The 23,331-nt window shown below is 37.8% G+C and overlaps 1 protein-coding gene across 4 annotated transcripts in view; it reads left to right on the top strand.

Annotated features, from left to right (window-relative positions):
- MAN2A1 (mannosidase alpha class 2A member 1) overlaps positions 1–23,331 on the top strand; it is a 169,822-nt gene that overhangs the window by 66,496 nt on the left and 79,995 nt on the right. For all 4 annotated transcript variants that reach the window (XR_011381959.1, XR_007922515.2, XM_051853587.2 and 1 more), the window contains 5 exons: positions 3,437–3,614; positions 11,060–11,262; positions 15,514–15,696; positions 20,698–20,812; positions 22,060–22,127. Coding sequence is in view for 2 of the 4 variants with exons in the window: in XM_051853587.2 (XP_051709547.2) it covers positions 3,437–3,614; positions 11,060–11,262; positions 15,514–15,696; positions 20,698–20,812; positions 22,060–22,127 (747 nt within the window). In the remaining 2 variants the exon portion in view is untranslated. The remainder of the gene's footprint in view (positions 1–3,436; positions 3,615–11,059; positions 11,263–15,513; positions 15,697–20,697; positions 20,813–22,059; positions 22,128–23,331) is intronic.

The following is a 23,331-nucleotide window of genomic DNA, read 5'->3' on the forward strand; positions in this document are numbered from 1 at the left end:
GATGTGGTCTGGTAGGGGTGTGAGATCACACAGGGGCGTGGTGAAAAGCCTGGTCTTGCAGCTCATAAATCTAATCAATTTTACCCTATGCACCTGCCTACATCAGGTTAAGCCTCTGCTTGTGGTGCCAGTATTCCATATGGGTGGTGCTGGTTCAAGTCCCAGCTGTTCTACTTCTGATCCAGCTCCCTGCTAATGTGCCTAGGAAAGCAATGGAAGGTGGACCAAGTGCTCAGGCCCCTTCCTCTATGTGGGAGACCTGGAAGAAGCTCCTGACACCTGGCTTTGGATTGGCTCATCTCTGGCTGTTGCGGCCGTTTGGGAAGTGAAGCAGCAGATGAAAGACCTCTCTGTCTCCCTCTCTCTCTAACTTTGCTTCTCAAATAAATAAATTAATTTAAAAAATTGCATCCCCAAATGACTGCAACAGCTAGAGCTGGGCAGAGGCCGAACTGAGAACTCAGTCTAGGCAGGAACTTAACCACTGCTGCATCCCAGGGTCTGCACTGGTGAGAAGCTTCACTCAAATCAGAAGCGGTAACCCAGGCTCTCAGATGGGATGCAGATTCTCTTAACTGGCATCTTACCTACTAGGCCAAATGCTCACTTTGCAAGTAAAGAAATAACATTCTTCATGAGGTTTATTTTAACTTACCTTTTTCGATGATGTGGTGTTTAAGGGATGTTTTCTTATCTTGGAGTTATTTAGACGTTTCATACCCGGTAGAGGAAGTGAAGAGCAGATTGCACCTGTGTATCTTCATATGTCATTTGTTCAGTTCATTCATCGTTAGTTTTCCAGATATTAAATGTCTTCAGTACAAGCCAGGTCATATAGGCTGCTTACCTTGGCTTTCCCAATATTGACACTTTCCTGGGCGGGACCTTGAGAGTTAGGATAGATACCACAAGTCAAAGGTATGCCATCAGTCTGTGCTTTCACCGTATGTGCTTTGCATAGAGAAATATCTGTTAAGTAAACCTTTTTCTTATTTTTTACACTGGCTATCGGTGAAACCTAGTGGGATGCTCAGTCATAGTATATCTTGTATTTGTGCTTGACATACTATTTTATTCTTGTTTCTTTTGGTCTTATTTCTGTTTCCATGTGGTTAATCTCATTGTTCATGTGCTTTTTATTATCATAATTTAAAACTTGTTTTGGTAACTGTGGAATCAATAAATTGCTTGTGAAAATTAAGTACTGTGCGAAATGCTGATCTCGGAAAGCTAAACATTGTATGCTACATTTTATGCTATTTTATACACACAAACACACACACACACACACACACACACATACACCCCTGTAAGAGCACTAAGGATATGTTTTACTCACCAGGCTATTAATTTATGGTTAAAATTTAATATTTGTAAAAGCTATCTCAGAGACAATAAATTTAAGAAGCCCCTGTGAGACTCTAAATTTAGTTGAATTTTTTCATAAGTCTTATAAAGTGCCCCCTTCCATTATATATTGATGTTCTTTGAGTTACTTTCCTAAGATTTTCTGTTGTGAATTGGAATTTACTTTAGAATAATCGCTGAAGTGCAAATTGGAATGATAGGTAAAACACGTATTTGTTATTTAAAAACTAATTATTTTCATAAAATAAAATATTCATTATTTATTTGAGAGACAGAGAATTCCTATTTGCTCACCAGATGCCCATAACAGCTAGAGCTTGGGCTGAGGCTGAAGCCAGGAGCAAGGCATTCATTCCAGATCTCCCACATAAGTGGCAAGAGCCCAGTCTCTTGAGCCATCAGTGCTGGAAGTTGGAGGCAGGATCTGAAAGTAGGTATTGAACCCAGGCACTCCAACGTTACATGAGCCTTTTAACCAGCCTCTTCACTGCTTGATCAGATGTGCACCACTAAACGCTGATTTCTTATGCCTAGACTTGATAAACACTGAATCACTGTGGATTCGTTTGCTTATTTGATTTCACAAGCCCTTCCTCTTAGTTTGTATTCCAGACTTCCTCAAAATTGTCCCAAATCAGCATTTCCTCTGGAGATTTTCTGCAGACTATGAGAATATGAACTATAAAAGCCATTCCATCACATCTGCACATTGTGTTTAGCTGGCCTTTCCTGTTCTAGGTTAGTGCTCAGAGAGGTAGAAACCAAAATAGCTAGCTCAACTCGTAGTCCTTACCTGGGTGATCAGATAAGGACCTTGTCACGAGTCCTGAGGTTACTGATGGCAAATGTTAATCTGTAAGTTGGTTTTCATTCTTTAGAAAGGAGATACTGAGCCGGCGCCGTGGCTCAATAGGCTAATCCTCCACCTTGCGGCGCCGGCACACCGGGTTCTAGTCCCGGTTGGGGCGCCGGATTCTGTCCCGGTTGCCCCTCTTCCAGGCCAGCTCTCTGCTATGGCCAGGGAGTGCAGTGGAGGATGGCCCAGGTGCTTGGGCCCTGCACCCCATGGGAGACCAGGAAAAGCACCTGGATCCTGGCTCCTGCCAGGATCAGCGCGGTGCGCCGGCTGCAGCGGCGGCCATTGGAGGGTGAACCAGCGGCAAAAGGAAGACCTTTCTCTCTCTGTCTCTCTCTCTCACTGTCCACTCTGCCTGTCAAAAAAAAAAAAAAAAAAAAAAAAAAAGAAAGGAGATACTGTCCTTTAACATGTTTTAGGTTAGGATTTATTCCTTTCCATCTTGTTCAAAATGTACATTTTCTATATTTAATAAAGCTATTAAGATCTTAAGTGAGGAAAAGCATATTAAAAGAAAGTGAACTTCAAATTTGATATAGATAAGAATCCCTGTTGTCTTCTTGAATGAACTTATTTAAAAACATGGTTTCCCAGGGATCTGTTCTCTGTGATAGGGCTTCAGGAATGCATTGGTGCCCAAATAATTCTGTGCCTGAATGATCACCTGACCTTATTTCTCTTAAGATGATCCTTTGGAAAATGATGGGATTTTCCCTCTGATAAGAATTTATGAATATTAAATGGATAATTCATGATAGTTTAAAAATAATCTGCCCCTGTAAGTCATACTAATCTAAAATGGAAATAAAGTCCATAACTTCTTTTAATGTATTACATTTGAATTTCTTTGTGTCAACTTAATATTTTATTCATTTATTTTTTGAGACAATATTTTTAATTTACATTAAATTTAATTTACATTGTAGTCAAAGGCTTAGTGGCTTTGCCAAAGAGTTCAACAAATAAAAAGTAAAAAGACCATCATCATAGTCCAGCAGGAAAATACGTAATTAAATGGAAGGGTGTTCAACTTTACTCGTGTAAATTTTGAAAGACACAAAATTATCAAAAACACCATAGTATGTAATTCCTATCAATGTGTTTGACAAGTATTTAAAGCCAAGTTTGACGAAACACTGTATTGGCAGAAAAATTGATAGACCAGGGGGTTTCCTCTTCCTCTTCAGATTTTCCCGTTTTCTTCTTTTGTAGGGCCCGGATGCTTCTAGATCAGTATCGGAAGAAGTCGAAGCTTTATCGTACTAAAGTTCTTCTGGTCCCGCTGGGAGATGATTTTCGCTTCTGTGAATATACCGAATGGGACGTACAGTTCAAGAATTATGGGCAGCTTTTTAAATTTATGAATTCTCAACCTCAATTTAAAGTAAAGGTAATGAGAAAATATTTGATATTATATCTGAAGTTGTGCCTTCATTATTTAATGATCCTATAACACAATATCCTTAGTTTCCTTGTCCTATGTCCTTATATTTTTTAAATATGTACTTCTTATGTAATAGTAAAATTCATCAAGAGAATAATTATCACATACTGTAGTTCTAAAGTTGTTCCTTTCTTACCACTAAAATGGCATTACTGCCATGAAATTAAAAAATACTACTAAGTTATGATTTTCATTTTTCAGAGATGTCCTGTTTTTTTGCCAGTGTTTTTCTCACTGACAGTTGCATCCTGATGATTTAGTAATGTGACTGGCAGATGGAGATGAACATGTCATGAGTTTTACAGATGTCTTATGTCCAGAGAATATGCTAATATTTTCTTCAGTGAGAAGATTTCTAAAATTCATTATTTATCATAACCTTTTTTTTAAGATTTATTTATTCACCTGAAAGAGTTACAGTGAGGCAGAAAGAGATATCTTCCATCCGCTGGCTCACTCCCCAGATGGCTACAACGGCTGGAGTTAGGCCAAACCGAAGTCAGGAGCCAGGAGCTTCCTCCAGGTCTCCCATGTGGGTGCAGGGGCCCAAGTACTTGAGCCATCTTCTACTGCTCTCCCAGGCCACAGCAGAAAACTGGATTGGAAGTGGAGCAGCTGGGTTTCGAACTGGTGCCCACGTGGGATGCTGGCACTGCAGGTGGTGGCTTTGCCTGCTATGCCACAGTGCCAGCCCCCCCTCCCCCCCTTTTTTTTTTTTAAACCTTGTGGAAAATTTAGCCTGTAACCTAAAATTTTGAGAAGGCATGAATGCCCTACCACACTTGCCCATATCTGTGGATCAGCTCTGACACTGAACAGCTCAAGGCCATTCTTGTTTCATTTCTGCCCCCAACTATGCCACCTCGCCCTAACTCCCGGGATTAGTTTGGAGAAGGTGTCAAATACACACAGCTTCCTCTGTAACCATTTCAGTATACGTCTCTAAATAAGATGTCTGTTTAGAACTAGAATCTTCATACCAATGTCACGTCTGAAAATTTGGTGGTAATACAATGTTATCTTGTATCTGATTAGATTCAGATTTTCCCGACTTCCTAAAAACATTTCTCAACAGATGCTTTGTTTGAGTCAAGATGCAAACAAGAGACATATGATGCATTTGATTAATAAATCTTTTAAGGGCTTTCTGTACATCTTTGAAATCCTGTATGAAAAAGTAATTATTCAGCACATTTCTTATATTCACATGTTAACCTGCAAAACAGGTGAAGATCTATGAAAACAGTACTGAGAGAAAATCATATTACTTTGTAGAAAATGAAAAACCTGATGATGGACCATTGTTCATACCATAACAAGCATTCCTGTTTAACTTAATGATATTAAATAGAGCAAATATACATAAGTATCAAGTTTATTCAAAATATTTACAATTGAATTTCTATCAGATGTGAACTTTGAACAGAGACTATGTTTAAATCATCTTTGAATAGGACTACTTGATCAGAGGAGCGGATGTGTGTATGTGGTATCTCTTTTCTGTACAGCAGGTCTGATTTCCTGCCTGACTCAGAAGAATTTGGTCCTGATTTCAGTATTTTACCCATTTCCTTCTTTCTGTGCCCATTAGAGATTTATTTTTAAGGTGATTTTTCCCCTAGATTTTATTTATTTATTTGAAAGGAGTTACAGAGAGAAGAGAGATCTTTCATCTGCTAGTTCACTTCCCAAATTGCCTGAACAGCCAGGGCTGGACCAGTGCAAAGCCAGGATCTTCTTCTAGGTCTCCCATGTGGGTACAGGGATCCGAAGGCTTAGGCTAGCATCCTCTGCTTTCCCAGGTGTGTTAGCGGGAGCTAGATCAGAAGTGGAGCAGCCGGGACTTGAACTAGAGCCCATATGGGATGCCTGTGTTGCAGGTTGTGGCTTAACCCACTATGCCACGATGCCAGCCCCTTAAAGTGATTTTTTAAATCAAAGAATCATACTCATAGAAGAATTAGACAAACCCTGAGTATACAACTAAATTTTCAAGTTAAAAATGCACTGTGTAACCACCATCCAGATCGAGACTAAGCCTTCAGACCTCCTCCTAGTCAACATCAGCTCCTGAAAAAGTAGCCATTGTTTTTGCTTCTGTCTCCATGATTAGCATTCCCTGTTCTGGAATTTTATATGGATGGAATCATAGCTATAATCATAACTTTGCATCTGGACTTCTTTGGTTCCACATTATGTTGTAAGATTTATTTCCATGGTTGCATGTAGCAGCAGGTCATCCCTTTTTGATGCTGCATAGTATCTTTAGTGTCCATTTGATGAACATACAGCAGCTTATCTGTTGTATGATTTTTGGGCATTTGGGTTGTTTTCAGTTTTTGTTTATTGCAAATAAAACTGCTTTGAATATCTTAGGAATGTTTTGGTCACATGTGTATGAATTTATATGGATATAAAGTAGAACAGAATTTTTTTTGGTCATTGAATATGCAGGTGGTTGATTTTAGCAGATAGTTGCCAGACAGTCTTCCAAAAAGATGCATTAGTTGGTTTTTTGTTTGACAGTTTCAGTAATTGCACCTTTACTCAGACTTTGTATTTTCAGAAGTTTTTCTGTCTCTTTGTATTTTGTCCTTTTGATAGTTGCAGTCATTTTATTTTGTGTTTTCCTGGTAGTTAATGAAGTTGATCCTGTTATTGCCATGTGGTTATACTCTTTTGGGAAGTGCCTAAATAAGTCTTTGATGATTTTTTTTTTAGAAGTTGAATTGGGTTTTCTGTCTTTTCTTTACTATTTATATTTCATCTATATATTGTAGACTGGGGTTTTTTTTCTGATAAGTTATACAGATATTATCTCCTGTGTATCCTGGGTTCTCACTATCTCAGTGCTGTCTTTAGATGAATAGAAATTAATGATTTTAATTAAATCTGACAGTGTTTTTCTTAATGGTTAGTGCTTGTTATGTTCTGTTTAAAAATTTTTTGCTTATGTCATTGTCATGAAAATACATTTTAAATGAAGCTGTCCTCTAGAAGTTTGTCTTACTGATATGTCTATAATCTATGTGGAATGAGTTGCCATATGTTGTGTGAGGGTAGAAATCAAGATATGTTTTTGCCTGTATGGACATCTAGCAGCATTACTGGAAAAGGCAGTGGTTCCCCCACTGCATTGCAATATCGTCTGTGTCATTAATCATGAGGGAGACGACGCTTACGTGGATCTGTGTCTAGACGCAATTCAGTTTTATTGGTCTCCTTGAATCTCACACTGTCATAGTGGCTACAGTTTATAATAATAAATCTGATACGTATCTGATAATGTAAGTCTTCCAATTTTGTTCTCTGTCCTAAGAATATAATGGTGAAGCTTGGTTCTATGTTAATGTCTACCAAAAATTTAAAATTTTGGTTGAAGTTACATTGAGTCTATGGTTCAATTTGAGTACAGTTAACTTCTCTATATATATTGGACTATAATCCATGGACATAGTATATTTTGTGTGTAAATACAGCTGGCTTTTTCATTTTTTACTTTATGTACAGTAACTGTTAGATTTATTTATTAGTTTTAATAGTTATAGTTGCATTGTTTTTTATTTTCTGTGTATGAATAGTGACTTAGTTATGTCTTCCTTTCCCAAGGTTTATAGCTTTTATTCTATTTTCTTGTTCTGTGCGACGGCTGTTTCCTCCAGTAGAATGTTGGACAGAAGTGACAAGAGTAGATGTGCTCTTCTAAGTGAGAAAACATTCAGTACTCCTTCATTAGTCATGTTTGCTAAAGGATTTTGTATAGTTGTTTTATCTAGTTAAGAAATTCTCTTTATATTTCTCATTTGCAAAGTGTTTTTATTTATTTTTTATGACCAGATGCTCAGTTTTATCAGTTGTTTCTTCTAGAGCATGCTCTCTGTTAGGCCTTCGTGTTTTTGCAGTGACTGCACAAGTGCCTCAGGATGAAAATTTGGTAGAGTGTAGGAGTCCCCTTGACACATTGTTTTTTCTCCAGAATTTTTGCCCTTTAAGTCCTGGCTGCTTTGGTTTTTTTTTTTTTTTTTTTTTTCTTTTTTCCTCAGTGGGATATTTAAAGTTACTTTTTTTAAAACTGGAAGTGTTAATTTATTTTCCTTTAGTTAACAGAAAACAAAAGGTCAACAATTGAGTTTACAGGGATAGCTAAGACAGTCTTTCACTGTCACTTTCTAAACAAGTAATTTTTCCTACATAATTGTCCTCCTAGTGGGGGATGATGTTTAAGACTGAATTTGCTGGTTTTTAGGATGCAAGCTGCTTAAATATTTTTTGTTTGATTATTTCAAGTGTCTCAAATATTGACTATTTATGAGCTACCATGAAACTTTATAGAAAAATTTAGAGTACTATGAAAAGTAATAATTTAAAAGAGACAGAGGATTGTTTTTCAGTTCTTAAAAATGGAAGTATGTTGGTGAGAAAACCTGTGATACTTCTGAATTTTTGAATTTGAGAAATTGCAGAGAAGGAAGTGTTTTCATCTAGCTCATACTTAAAATTAATTGGAACATAGTATTTATTTAGTTATTTTTATTTATTTGATAGGCAGAGAGGCAGAAACGGAGACAGATCTTCTACCTGCTCATTCACTGCACAAATGCCCACAACAGCTAGGGCTTGACCAAGACAAAGTTAGGCCAGAAACTGAATCTGGGTGTCCCATGAGGATGGCAAAGACCCAAGTACTTGGGCCTCCCAGAGTGCACATTAATCAGAAGCTAGAATCAAAAATAGTGCCAGGACTTCAACCCTGGTGCTCTGATACAGGCTGTGAGCATCCCAGACTGCGTCTTCACTGCACCAAGCACCAACCCTGACTGAAATATTTTTAAGGAGTATGCTCTGTTGTTAATATTAACTCTAGCATGCATAACTTTCTGAATTTTGAAACTCAAAAAATTTTTGTTATCTACATAAAATCCTTATTATATGGTGAGGGAAGTAAGATTCAGACATATTCAGATCATTGAAGTTTTACTACTGTTATTAAATATAAATATCTGGGCTCATCTGTGCCTTCTGTATATGAAGATGATACTACGTCTCCTTCTCGTTGTGATCTCTCTTCTTTGGTTACATGCGTGTATGTGCGCGCGCGCGCGCGCGCACACACACACACACACACACACACACATTCTGGCTCCTACTAATGCTGCCAGGTAATAATGCTTGTTAGCTAAAATGTGCTGAACGTTTATTATTTGCTATTACCTTTATATAGTATTTTATTTAACCTAATTCTCTGAACATTTTCTGGTAAGTAATATGGTTATTCCCATTAGAAATAAAGAAACAGAGGCACAAATAGATTGACTTGCAGAAGATCATGCTGTGTCTGGTAAAGCCAAGATAACAGTATGATGGAACAGGTGTTTAGCGTGCATCCCACATCAGAGTACCTGGGTTTGATTCCTGGCTGTGTCTCCTGATTATAACTTCTTCCCACAAGTGTGAGAATATGGGAGATAGCGGTATTGGCCACCCATATGGGAAACTTGAATTGTGTTCTCAGTTTCTGGTTCTGACCTCTCTCTAGCACTAGTCATTTGCAGGCTTCTGGGCAGTGAACCAGTGGATGAGAGCTCTGCTCTGTCTCTTTCCCTGACAAATGAATAAAAATGAGAAAAAATAGCAGATAAATAGATTATATAATTGTAAATTGATTATCTTTAATAAAGTAATGATTTAAAAATACCTTGGTTGCTGAATAAAATTCATTGTAACACAATTAGATTATGGTTGCTTGTATTTTACTTATTAGTATCAGTGTTGTAATGCTTCCAGTCCATATTTGTTTTTGCAGTGGCAAAATAATTTCTAAAATATACACCATTACTTGCTTGTCCTGATCTAAACTTCATACTTAGAACTCTATTAACTGTAACAGGAGACATTATGTAATATACCCAAAACCTTGTGTGGGATAAGTGGTAGAGACAGAATTTAAACTCATGCCAGTGAATCAAAGTGACTACCACGTCTGTGTCTGCCTATGTACGGCAGAAACACAAAATAGTCAGCATCTCACTATTAAAAGGAATACAGAATACAGTCCCTTTTGAGTTATCCATTTATTTTATTTATTTTTAATTTTTTTAAATTTTTAATTGGTTTTTAACAGGTTCAATGTGATTTGTAGATACAATTCTAAGAACACAATAATAGTCCCTTCCTCCCTTTCTCTCCCTCCCTCCCCTCCTCCTCCTCTCTTCCTTTCTGTTCTTTTTTTTTTAGTTTTTGACATAACATATTTTAAATTTATATTACAGTAGTAAGGCTTCAACAAGTACGTTAACAAGTAATAAGCAAAAAGACTGTAGTTTAGCGGGAATATAGACAATGGCTATTGACAATAATTGAATCGAGAATTATTTTTAACAAGAGTTCCATTTCATACATTTTTATAAGATCTGCTATAATGTTGTGTCTTTTGACTTGTAGAATAGTTTGGTCTCATAAAAGTGGATTTATACATTGGCATTTTAAATGATTAGTCAGAAAGACCTATTTGAATAGTCAGCCTTGTAATTTTTATCGCTGTGTATTTTACTTCTACACAATGTTACCTGCAGGTAGAGTAAGTCCATTTTTCAGTGACCTGCCATTCTCAAAGTCCCTCTTCTCCCTTGAAAGCCCGCAAGCTGGTGGGATAGGAGTCATGCAGAGGTACTAGCGAGACTTCTAGACGTCTAGAATATTGCACCCAAAATGTATGTCTTTTATTTTTGCTCTGTTCTCCTCTTTGAATTACTCCATGCTCAGGTCCTTGCACACTCCAGAATTTCAAGATATGTAAAGATATATCCACAAATGCATACATCTAAGTAGCTGCTCTCCTGGTTTTCTAGAGGTACAAGTATTCTCTTAAATTTAATTTAGACTTGATGCAAGTAAAAGAAAGTCACTGAAGTATTTCCCCTCCTGCTTTGATTTTTGTTAAATCTGAGCTCTTGGTTCATTTAACTTGGAAACACATTTTTTTTTTTTAAGATTGATTTATTGATTTATATGAAAGGTAGTGGGAGAAGGAGACTGGGAGTGAGAGTGAGAGATCTTCCATCAGTTGTTTCATTGCTGCAAATAGTAGCAACGGCTGAGACAGGGCCAGAATGAATCCAGAAGTCAGGAATTCCATCTGGGTCTCCCAAATGGGTGGCAGGGCCTCACATACTTGAGCCGTCCTCAGTTCCCTTCCTAGGCGTATTGGCAGGGAGCTGAATTGGAAGTAGAGTAGCTGGCCTCCACCTGCATGGCCAGCGGTGTCTCAACCTGCTGACATCTGGAAGCACATCAAAGATTTTTATTATTTACTTCAACTTTCAGTGTAAGAAGTGATAAATTGTAAGGTAGAAATGAATTATTGAAATATAACCTTGTTTTTTCTTTACTAGATACAGTTTGGAACTTTATCAGATTATTTTGATGCACTGGATAAAGCAGATACAACTGAGAGTAAGAATGGCCAATCATTGTTCCCTGTTGTAAGTGGAGACTTTTTCACCTACGCTGACCGGGACGATCATTACTGGAGTGGCTACTTTACATCTAGACCCTTTTACAAATGGCTGGATAGAGTCATGGAATCCCATTTACGGTACTTTCACCTTTAGATAGCTACATTTATTTATACGTTTCTTTTATGCTATTTTAGGCTTTCTGGAGAGTTTTGCATAATATACATCTTTTGTGTAGTGTTATGATGGGCTTAATGTAATTATAAAATTTTCATGCCATCTAGAAATATGTCTCCAAAGTACAATTAAATTATTACATGGATTTTTGTTCTGGGAGGAAAAGCAGTTTATCTAATTAGATTTTCTAGGAGTTGAATTGTGTGTTTTGTATTTTTCTCATTAATTTGCCTACATTATTTGCACACCGTATAAATATTCAGTGGCAGCATCCTGTGTGTCTTTCTGCAGACCGGGAATCTGGCAGGCTGGATTATTGCAAACATAGGTGAGCAAAATACAAGCGAGTGGCAGCTGACAGCGGCCCGCACAGCGGCCCACATGTGGGCCTCAAGGTGCACACACCTGTGTTTCATACCTGGGAGAACTTTTCAGGCTGTATCAGTTCTTGTTTCTTTTGAAACACATTTGTATAGGTATGCTTTTCTGCTTAGGAGAACAAATTTGGAAAAAATGAGAACTGGTTGAAAAAAGTAAACTGATATTGGTGGGCATGGAAAGGTCCATAGAAAACATAAAACACCAAGCCAGCAGTATTCTGTGGAACTCTCAATTATGATGCGTTAGAAGTCTCTGCAGCGGTCATTTCTGTTTCTGCCACAGTCCCGTGTGGGAGCCATTAGCCAGGTGTGAGTGCTTGGCGTTTGACATGTGATCAGTGTTAGTGAGGAACTGAATTCTTAATCTCTTCTAACTATAGTTGAAGTAAGTATTGGTGGCACATGTGACTAGTGCTGCCATATTGGGGAGCATGGTTCTCACGAACAGAGTCTGATTGTTCTTTGTAAGGTACCCCAAGGGCTGCAGAGGCTTTCTCACTGTCAGGCCTGGTGGGATAATTCATTTTCAGGTTGAATCTCGGGGTTAAATAAAAGAGTTAGATCGTATCAAACTTTATTTAGATGCTATTGGATGCCCAGTACTTTTTAGAAGGGCTTGGTATTAAAAATCATGTACTTTAGTTTAGTAGTGTTTGTTCTTGTTACTGTTACTGCTCTGCTGTTGCTGGCGTTATTTCAAAAGCCTAGCTTCTGACTATTTGGGAGAAATATATCTTACATTTCTAGTCAAGTGCTATTTACATAATACAGAGATTTACAATGCTTGCCCAATAGAATCTTAGTAATTTGTTATGTTATTCTGAAATTTTTATGAAAAAATAAAATACTAAGTAATGTGGAGATTCTTCTAGACCCCTGAATAAGGGATTTTTAAATGTCATGGAGTTGCAAACATTGGCCCAATCTTAGTTTTTTTTTTTTTTTGACAGGTAGAGTTATAGACAGTGAGAGAGAGAGAGACAGAGAGAAAAGTCTTCTTTCTGTTGGTTCACTCCTCAAATGGCCACTACAGCCAGCGCTGTGCCAATCCAAAGCCAGGAGCCAGGTGCTTCCTCCTGGTGGTCTCCCACGCGGGTGTGGGCGCCCAAGCACTTGGGCCATCCTCCACTGCCCTCCCGGGCCACAGCAGAGAGCTGGACTGTAAGAGGAGCAACTGGGACTAGAACCTGGTGCCCATATGGGATGTCGGCACTGCAAGGCAGAGGATTAACCAAGTGAACCATGGTGCTGGCTCCGCAATCTTAGTTTTTTAAACATATTTAAGGCGTGTTGGTTACTGCTAGATACATATTTTGAAAATTCTGCTTCAGAAACAAAGCAAAAACTGTAAAGTAGTTGTAGATTTCTAAATGTATTAATTTACTTGGAAATGAGTTTATTGCCTGGTAATAGTAATATTTCATCTCCATGCTCATTTGTAAAATGTGAATAAAGAAGAGAAATTTTTTTTAAAGATTTATTTATTTGAAAGAGTTACAGAGAGAGGTAGAGACAGAGAGAGAGGTCTTCCATCTGCTGGTTCACTCCCCAGATGGCCACAACGGCTGGAGCTGCGCCGATCTGAAGCCAGGAACCAGGAGCTTTTTCTGGGTCACCGATGTGGGTGCAGGGGCCCAAGGACTTGGGCCATCTTCTACTGCTTTCCCAGGCCATAGCAGAGAGCTGGATGGGCGGAAGAGCAGCAGAGATTAGAACCATTGCCCATATGGGATGCCAGCGCTTCAGGCCAGAGCTTTAATCTGCTGTGCCACAGCAACGGCCCCAAGAAGAGAAATATTTTTAAAGTCTACTTTTTAACCATTTGGGATATGTATAAATGTATAAGCACTCTTTTTAAAACCAGAAATATTTGCCATGGAAATAATATGAACATACATGCATAATTTATTTAGTTTGATCTTAGTGATTCTTTGCCATGATTTTTGAAAGGATTAGAGTTTAAAAGTGGAGATTATTTACTATCTTTTAATTATTTACTATCTTTTAATTATTTCAACAATTTAGGGAAATTCTTTTTGTTTCTTAACAACATAAATACCTACTTCCAATATTTCTTTTTTCCTGAATCTTGATTCATTTCTTTGTTATTGTTCTTAACATGTTTGGCATATAGAATCTTTTATATATAATTTCTTCCACTGAGCCATGACGTCTATAAAAATTATTTTTACTTTATCTGAAAGGCAGAGAGAGGAGTCTTCCTTCTACTGATTCATTCCCCAAATGCCTGCAACAGCCAGGGGACTCCACATGAATGTGAGTGGTAGGGATCCAGGTGCTTGAACCATTACCTCCTCCCTTCCAGGGTATGCATAGGCAAGAACCTGGATTTACATTTTTTTTTAAAGATTTATTTGATGTATTTGAAAGAGTTTCAGAGAGAGAAGAGAGGAGTCTTCCTCTGCTGGTTCACTCCCCAGATGATCCAAAGCTAAGAGCCAGGAGCTGCTTCTGGCTCTCCCACGCGGGTGCAGAGGCCCAAGGACTTGGGCCATCTTCTGCTGCTTTCCCAGGCATATTAGCAGGGAGCTGGATTGGAAGTGGAGCAACCAGGACTCCAACTGGCACCCATATGGGATGCTGGCACTGCAGGTTGGGGTTTTAACCTGTGCCACAGCTCCGGCCTCCTGGATTTAAAAATTGAGCACAGATTCGAATCCAGGCTCTCTAACATGGGTGTGGGCGTTGTAACCAGTGTACCAAGCATGGAACTCCTATATCTCCAATCCCTGCTCTTCCCCTCCCCACCCCGTTTTTTTTTTTTTTTTTTTTTAAACATTTTTTATTTTGCATTTATTTGAAAGAGTGATAGAGAAAGATAACTTCCATCCTGTGGTTCCCTTCTCAAAAGCTTGCAACATCCAAGGCTGGTCCAGGCCAAGCCTGGAACACCATCTGGGTCTACCATGCAGGGGCAAGGACCCAAAGTTCTTGAACCATCACCTGCTGCCTCCTAGGGTGAGCTTTAGCAGAAAATTGAACCAGAAGTGGAACCAGGACTTGAACCCTGGGACTCTGATATGGGATGTGGATGTTCCAAATGGCAGCTTACCCTTCCTTGCTGCCCAACCCCACCCCCTTGTCTACTTTTAAAGATCCTTTTTAGGAACTTGTCTTGAACTATGTCCTCTGATTGAAAAAAATAACTAAAAGATAAAGATCATTGACTCCATAATCTTCCCCACAAGCTATTCTTAGACCAGCTGTTATCCAGTTTATCATTTTTCAGTTTACATTCTTCAGTTTTTCTTTTTTTTTTTTTTTTTACATTCTTCAGTTATATTTGTTGTACGTTGTCATTCAAAACTGAAGCTAACTGTTGTTTTTGTCCCAGTCGTGGGCATCAACTTCTGCCTCTCCTTTGCACGCCACACTCAGATCAGCATGCATTTCCCTACTCTTAACGTGCAGGTGTGAGAGGGAATGCCTTTCTGGTGATGTGCTCGGTACATGGCTGTGTTGCTCTTGGAGAGAAGAGACGTTTAGCCTCTTCTTGCTGCTGCTTTCAAATATTTTTCACTGTGTTATACATAAATAAACCAGTCTTGCTGCCAACAGGTGCTGGCTTCTTTCCAGGATCATCTAGAAAAAGAATCCTTGACATCAGTGTAGACATGATGTTCTTTGATGATTGAGAATTTAAATAATGTTGAATTGGGTACCTTTGTGCTTTTGTAGAAATGTTTATTATTAGTATCTTTTTCATAAATTATATTGAAATGTATTAACATAATTAAAAATATCAGCCATGTATTTTAAATTATCAACTACAATGTTTTGAAATAAAAATTAATGGTTGTTTTATGCACCTAGGGCTGCTGAAATTCTTTACCATTTCGCCCTGAAGCAAGCTCAGAAATACAAGATAAAGAAATTTCTTTCATCACCACATTACACGTCACTGACAGAAGCCAGAAGGAACCTGGGACTGTTTCAACATCATGATGCTATCACAGGAACTGCAAAAGACTGGGTGGTTGTGGATTATGGTACCAGGTAATGCAGTGAGAGAAAAGTAATCTTTAAACAAGCCTTTGAAAATTCAGAGTCAGGAGATTTTTGTATCTGTTGATGAAGTTGTCAGTGCGTATCGAGCCCACATTAATAATGGTGTTCCTTTTAAGTATTACTGTAGCAAAGCATCAGTAATTACCAGCATTTGCAGGAAATCTTGTGGCAGAGTCCTAACCTGCCCCGCGTTTTTATTGCAGTGCATTACTGCTAATGCAGTGGTAAAACTTTATTATGAAGCCGCTCCTGTTTTCTCCCACATCCAATGTGGTTAATTGGGGTTATCTTCGTGACCAAGGATGTTGACATCAAATAAATCACAGTTAAGATCCATGGAGATAAAGAAGCTTTCGTTAAATAATTTTGTCAAGTTATTTGTTAAATAATTTTTATCTCATGCTATCTCAGATCCAGTTGTTCTTGGATATTTCCTTTTTCTTTTTAGAGTGACATTGACAGAAAAGAATAAACAGGAAAGAATAGCTAGGAAGGAAGTCGGAATGAGAGGTGGTGGTCTGGGCATTACTGTGGAAGCCACCTCAGCTCCTTGTGGGGCTGTCAGCTGAGTGAGGGAAAAGTGCGCTCATTTCCATATTAAAGAATTAGAAACATCCAGAAGAGCAGAAGACTGTAAGCCCCTCTTCCCAGGGATGAAAAAGCTTACCCCTGGAGACAGTGAATTCTGTGCCCTCTTGTCAGAGGACTACCGTTAGGATCCATGTGGAGAAGATTCCCACTTTGAGAAAGGAGGTTTGACTACTGTTTTATTGTATTTTAAACTATTTTTTTAAAGATTTTATTTATTTATTTGAGAAGCAGAGTTATAGACGGAGAGGGAGAAACAGAAAGAAAGGTCTTCCATTTGCTGATTCACTCCCCAAATGGCCGCAGCAGCTGGAGCTGGGCCTATCTGAAGCCAGGAGCCAGGAACCAGAAGCTTCTTCTGTCTCCCACGTGGGTGCAAGGGTCCAAGCACTTGGGCCATCTTCCGCTGCTTTCCCAGACCATAAACAGAGAGCTGTATTAGAAGAGGAGCAGCGGGGGCAGGACCTGGCACCTATATGGGATGCCAGCACTGTAGGTGGAGACTTAGCCTATTATGCCACAGTGCTGGCCCCTAAATTGTTATTTTTCAGACTTTTTTTTCCTTATCAACAATGGTTTGCTTTGATAATATTTTAAAATCATTAAATTGTTTTTTAAAAAAACTTTTAAAAATACTTTTAAAAAGTGTATCCCCATTATAAATACTCCTGTATATGAAAAAGTATACTTAGCACATAAAATCAACATTTAAAAAATTGACCCACAACTAATATTGCTAATTATATTGTATTATTACATTTTAAGTATATAATATTCTGTATGGTTTTCTATGGGGAGAAAAGACTTTTCCTAAAGTTTTATTAGTTGACTTGAGTCCTTAAAACATTTATTCAAGGTAGTTTCTTGAACATCTTCTCGATTTCCTTATAGCAGACGTTTTTGATGTCAATCTCCTGGGGTGGAGCCGGGCTTACAGTGGAAAACACTGGAAAACACTCACTAGGTGACAGTGATGTGGGTCCTTCTCCCCTAGAAATCATTTTTTAAAGTAAAGTTAATCTGTTTCTTTTCACCTGCTCCTGCCTTCGTGGCTTATTGAGAGATATTTTTTTAAAGTGAGACCACTTAGAATCAGACCAGAGCAGACCTCCTCAGGGGGCATGGAAAACCATCTTCCTCTCCCACCTGCTTGCTGTCATTGGCTGCCAGACTGAGAGAGATTTGAGTGGAGGTCAGATCATGGAGCTTTAGCTACAGAACATTTTTGTCTCATGACTTTTATAGAAGGTCTGTCAACAATTCCTCCATATGTTTTATATTGCTTTTAGCCTATAAAAACAACCCCTTACAGAATGGCATTTTAGAGGGAAAAAGAGACAATAATTCTCAAATTGTACTTGACATTTGTAAATTTGCTTTGTGAGCACTTCGCACTTCATTGAAAAGTCATAAACAATTATCAAGGCATTCGCACGACATTTTGAGGAGGAAATTTCAAAACACGAGTTAGAGAATTACAAACAAAGATGCGGCTACTGCCACATGTTTTCTCATACTTGGCCTGTTGACTGGTATTCATTTAGATGTTGGCAGCAACGTCCCTAGAACAAGCATATGTGTTAGGGATTACATTTGACTGCAACCCGAGACACAGTGGATCCTGTCCTGCTTATTTATTTCATGGGAAGTTTACAGATGACCAGTTCAGGTGCGATGGCTCCACAGTGTTGTAGGGGATGCAGGTCCTCCCGGCTTTTTCCCTTTCAGCCTCGTGTGGCTGAGAGTCACGCTCTCCACAGAGCGTGATTGAATGTTTATAAAATTACAAGCTAGAGAGAAAGAATACATCATGACAGGTTTGGAGGTTAATTCTAATCATGGCACAAAAAATATGAATTAGACTGAGGCAGTGTTTGTCATGGGTGTTCAGTTTAAAAGTACTTCATGGAGCTGATGTAGAAGGGAAGAAGAAGTGGGAAATAGATCAGTTAGGGAAACGTTTTAGAACTCTGCTGAATTAAGGTAGGTTAGGAAAAAATTAAGGTAGGTTAGGAAAAAAATGGACCAAAGGGTGGGTGTGAGGGTCCTCACATTTCGATAAACCTGTTAGTTGATGGATGTGGTCACATCTCCTAGAATGGCCATGATGCCTACATGATTTTTCCCAAACTGTGTTTCCTGTTAGTAGGATGAGTATATGGTAGGAAATTAGGCTCTGAGAAATTACATAATGATGCGATGTTGAAACATGTTGAATGTCTTTCATAGTGTTCTCCAAATTTATTTGCCATGTTTTATTTTAAAGAAAACAGCTTGATCCATCCTGAGAAGGCATTTGGAGAAGGCCTTGCTATAGTTTTTATTGCTTATCTCATTAGCAGGCTGTATGTGTGCCTTTGAGACACCAACATTGATTCCTGGCTTTCACTGCATTTAATTAAGACTCTTTAATACACTGTAATACGTAGACAGTTTTAGCTGATGGAGATTATGATTTTTGTTCTGTAGATTCAAACTACATAAGAGGAATAATCATGAAAATAACAGAAACAATCATTTTCATAACTAAACTATTCATTAATACGGTCTTTTAATCTGTTGAGAATGTTTATTGGGATTTCGGAAAACATTTGCTTATATCAGGAAATTTAAATGATGGCATGAATTCAAACCCAGAAAATTTTAAAATACTTAAGTCCTAAGTTTACTGTATAAATATATTTAATTAGTAACATTGATATTGGTCTCATACATCTTATTTCTCATTCGTCATAGAATTTTGTTGTTGGGTGACAATAAAATGTCCATAAGGCATAGATTCAAAGTTCATTCCAATATTGTGGAAAATGATAAAAACATTGTAAACTCACTCTGATGGTCGATTTAAGCATGATTAGCAAGTCTTCTCTACATGTTCCTTTGGGTCTTCCTAAAGAAGTCTGGTGTATAAAGCCTTAGAGAACTGTGATTGAATTAATTTGTGCTTTCTTTTTTTTTTTTTCTTTTTAAAGATTATTGTTACTTTTTCTGTTTATTAACATAGAGAACAAATTTCATAGATAATGAATCCAAGACTACATTGATACTTTCTTCCCTTCCTTCCTTTCCTTTTTTTCTTTTAATTTTTTGTAATAACATTCTTTCAGTTTACTTGTTAATCACAGGCTCAGTGCTCCTCTGCAGAGCTCTGCAGTAATAGGTAGATAGACTGCTGTTCCACAGGGGCAGAGAGAGGGCTAGAGACAACAGTCAAATCACAAGGTGTCAGTTTAGCATGATACAGGCTGTTTTTTGTTTTTATTTCTTTCTGGAACTCTGTTTTAGGTACATTGAATAGGAAGAAAAAAGCCCTCAAGGAAGTTCTTTTCCAGTATGTAATGCTTCAGCAGTAGCTGCTGATATACTGAGATTATTTTCCAGAATTGATCCCAAATCAATAGATTCTTAAACATTAATTGGTTCTTCAGGCATGAAAACGTAGTGTGAATATAGTTCAGTTTGTAATTTCAGTGACTGAGAAAAGTAACAAGGATGAAACCAATTTCTTCATTCAAATCTGTGCAAAACCTTCTTTCTAGTTCTTTTGAGCAAGAACATGAAGCTAAAATCAGCAAAATGTCTCTTAATTTTTGGGGAATTTTTTTTAAATTAACATAAAGTTATTTATTTGAAAACAGAGTTACAGAGAGAGGTAGAAGCAGAGAGAGAGAGATAGGTCTTCTATCTGCTGGTTCACTCCCCAAATGGCCACAATGACCAGAGTTGAGCCAAACCAAAGCTGGGAGCCAGGAGCTTCTTCCAGGTCTCCCACGTAGGTGCAATGGCCCAAGGACTTGGAGCATCCTCCACTGCTTTCCCAGGCACATTAGCAGGGAGCTGGATCAGAGTGGAGCGGAGGGACTCGAACCGGTCCTGTATGGCATGCCAGTGCTGCAAGCCAGGGCTTTAACCTGCTGCGCCGCAGTGCCAACCCCGAAGAATGGTTTTTTTACTAAATGAATTATTTTGTGAACTGAGAGTTAATCTCATGTTTTCTTTTATTGTTCTTTTAAGCCGTAAGGTTTTTGCTACATAAAGTAGCATACCATTGTTTTTTTTTACAGAATTCCTTAAATTATTGGTATGATCATATCTGGATTTTCTTGTTATTTGGTTTGATATTTATAGGAAGTATAAGCAGTGTAAGTTTATGTTTCAGGTGTGTTCAGAAAGTTTTCTATTTTGAATGAATCTTTATCAATTATATCTACTGATTAACCATTTTTTCTAAGTACTTATTTCTCAGAAAAAAAGGAACTAGTTTGTTAGGCAGAGTAGATATCACTTTGTGAATTCAAGATGAAGGCACTGGTGGTTGGGCCATTATTATTAAGGAAACTAAAAATTTTATCTTCATATTTTTTAAATTATTCTCAGACTAATGTAATTTTTGGTTTGTAGACTCTTTCATTCATTGATGCTTTTGGAGAAGGTCATTGGAAATTCTGCATTTCTTCTTATTCTCAAGGACAAACACACATATGAATCCTATTCTTCAGATACCTTCTTAGAGATGGTTAGTTGGTCTCCTTGTATTCTTCATAAAATGTGTGATTTTTTTTGTTCTTGGATTGGGAAAGTGGGTAAGAAACTTAATGAATACAGTGAAATACAATCATATTTTGTATTTGAAAGAACTTTTTTCACTTCATATAACTAACTTGAGTATTCTTCTTTCCTGTAAGTATGTATTTGATTTTGATATATATTTTGTGCTGACATGCGGCTAAGCATGAAGAGTAAAGTAATGAACTTTTGTCAAGGTTGTAAAATATATAAAAACACTATTGAGATGCTATTGTAAGGCAACTAGGGATTATAGATAGTCTACTTGGCTTTACTTAGAAACTCCACAGGTTTTTGAGTTTTTGTCAGTCCTTAGTCTGTTCTTGCTAAACTTGGATTTGAATGGTCTTCTGGTTCCGGAATGAGTTCATGGACTCTTGTGGAGTGTGATGAAATAGGCATGATTAAGGAAATAGGAAACTGGCTGTTAGCCTCAGCCCTGGACCTCAATGCATGACACTTGAGAAAATTATTTACCATTTGTGGGCCCCTCATCCATTTATCTGTAAAATGGGGTGGTAACATCTGCCTTGCCTTCTTCAGTAAGGATGAGAAGCTGCAGTAAAACAGGGAGAGTTAAAAGTAGAGAGCACTATTCTGTAACAAGGAAGAACAGTTAAGAAAATGGCCGGTTGGAACCCTCTTTATACTTCCTCTTGGCAAAATACATGTTTTGAAATAATGTTTACCATTATGACCTGTTATGAGTAATGTGTTTGAAATTTTATATATAGTATGAATTTCTGCATACCACCATAACTTCAGTATTTTCATATACTGATGCTTTTGATTAGACATTTTCATATTAAAGTAAAAAATGGACACACGAAGCTTATGGCTGTGAAACACATGATGCAAAAATAAAGTGGTGAAACATTTTGCAGAACTGCCTCTAGAACTCTGATTTATTTGGCCTCTAAATGGAACTACTCATTACTCAAGCTCCAGTACAGTAATGTATATTGTACTTGAGGTCTCAGTCCACAGACACACACACGCACATGCACATACACACACACACACACACACACACTCAGGGATTATTTGTTTTGAATTTTGGTGGATTTTCTGTAACTGGAAAGAGGATTTTCATGTTGTTATTGTGTCCTTTATAAGATTTTTGAAAAATGCTATTAAAAAACTAATTTTGAAAATTAAGCTTTAAAACTAAAATATTAAAATGTTCATTTTTTATAGGAATTGAAACAAAAGTCACAAGATTCTCTGCCACGAAAAAACATAATAAAGCTGAGTGCAGAACCAAGGTAAATTCATAATTTCTCATCAGTATGTTTCAATTTTATGGCATTTTTGGGTTTCATGGTTTTGGTCTTTAATCAGCATATATCTTGAGGCAGTAGTTCATGTAATTAGCATATTAATTTAAACAACTTCTGAAAAATAGGCTTTCTTCCAAGATTGTGATATGTTCAGTGCTAATACCTAACATAGTTCTTAGTACATTGATGGCCTGAGTAAACTTTCATAACAATTAAACATTCCTCAGAGATATAAGATATGGGATGGTAAATATGCCATTATAATAAAAAAATCCCCTTTGCAGTATAGATTAGTTTTAAATTATATCCTTTCTTGGTTAACCTTTCATTTAGTTACCTGATTCTCATCAATCACTGTTCCTACTTTTTAAGTGATAGGAGGAGCTTGACGCAGATTGTAAGGTCTAGTTTCTGCTGTAGATTGTCCACTAGATAACTGTCATTTTGCTTATAAGACCAGCTTGCTTCAGCTCTAATGGTTTATACTGAAGGAAATGGGAAAGGTGTTTATTGACTTAAAATATTTAATTGGTGGTTACTTCTGATTTATAAAGAAGTATTTCATGATTTTATTGATAATACTTGAACCATCAAAGTTTCTGGTTTTTTTTTTTTAAAGATTTATTTAGTTAGTTGAAAGAGTGACAGAAAGAGAGGAAAAGACAGAGATCTTCTATCAGCTAGTTCACCCCCCAGATGCCCTCAACACCTAAGCTGGGCTAGGCCAAGGCTAAGAGCCAGGAGGTCTCCCACAACAGTGGCAAGGACCCAAGCACTTGAAACATTATCCACTGCTTTCCTAAGTGCATTGGCAGTTAGCTGGGTCAGAACTGGAACAGCCAAAACTGGAACCAGCACTTTGATATGGGGTGCAGGAGTTGCGAGCTGGGCTTAATCTGCTGTGCCACAACACTTGCCTCAGGGTGTCTGATTCTGATGGCCAAATGTCAAGCAATCATTACCCAATGGACCCAGACACACTGTGTATTTTTGTAATATGATTGTTTGCTGTCGTTTTGCCTCTTAAAAACTGTGAGGTAGAAGAGTAGTTTTTAGCAGCCAGAGTTTAATGTTACAGATAAGATGCCCATTATGATTCCAGTTTCGATGCCATTGTCCCACGTTAGTATGCCTGGGTTAAGTTCCTGGCTGCTGACTGTAGCTTCTTGTGCATGCAGACCCTGGGAGG

This window comes from Oryctolagus cuniculus, chromosome 14, assembly GCF_964237555.1.
Source record: "Oryctolagus cuniculus chromosome 14, mOryCun1.1, whole genome shotgun sequence".
NCBI lineage: Eukaryota > Metazoa > Chordata > Mammalia > Lagomorpha > Leporidae > Oryctolagus > Oryctolagus cuniculus.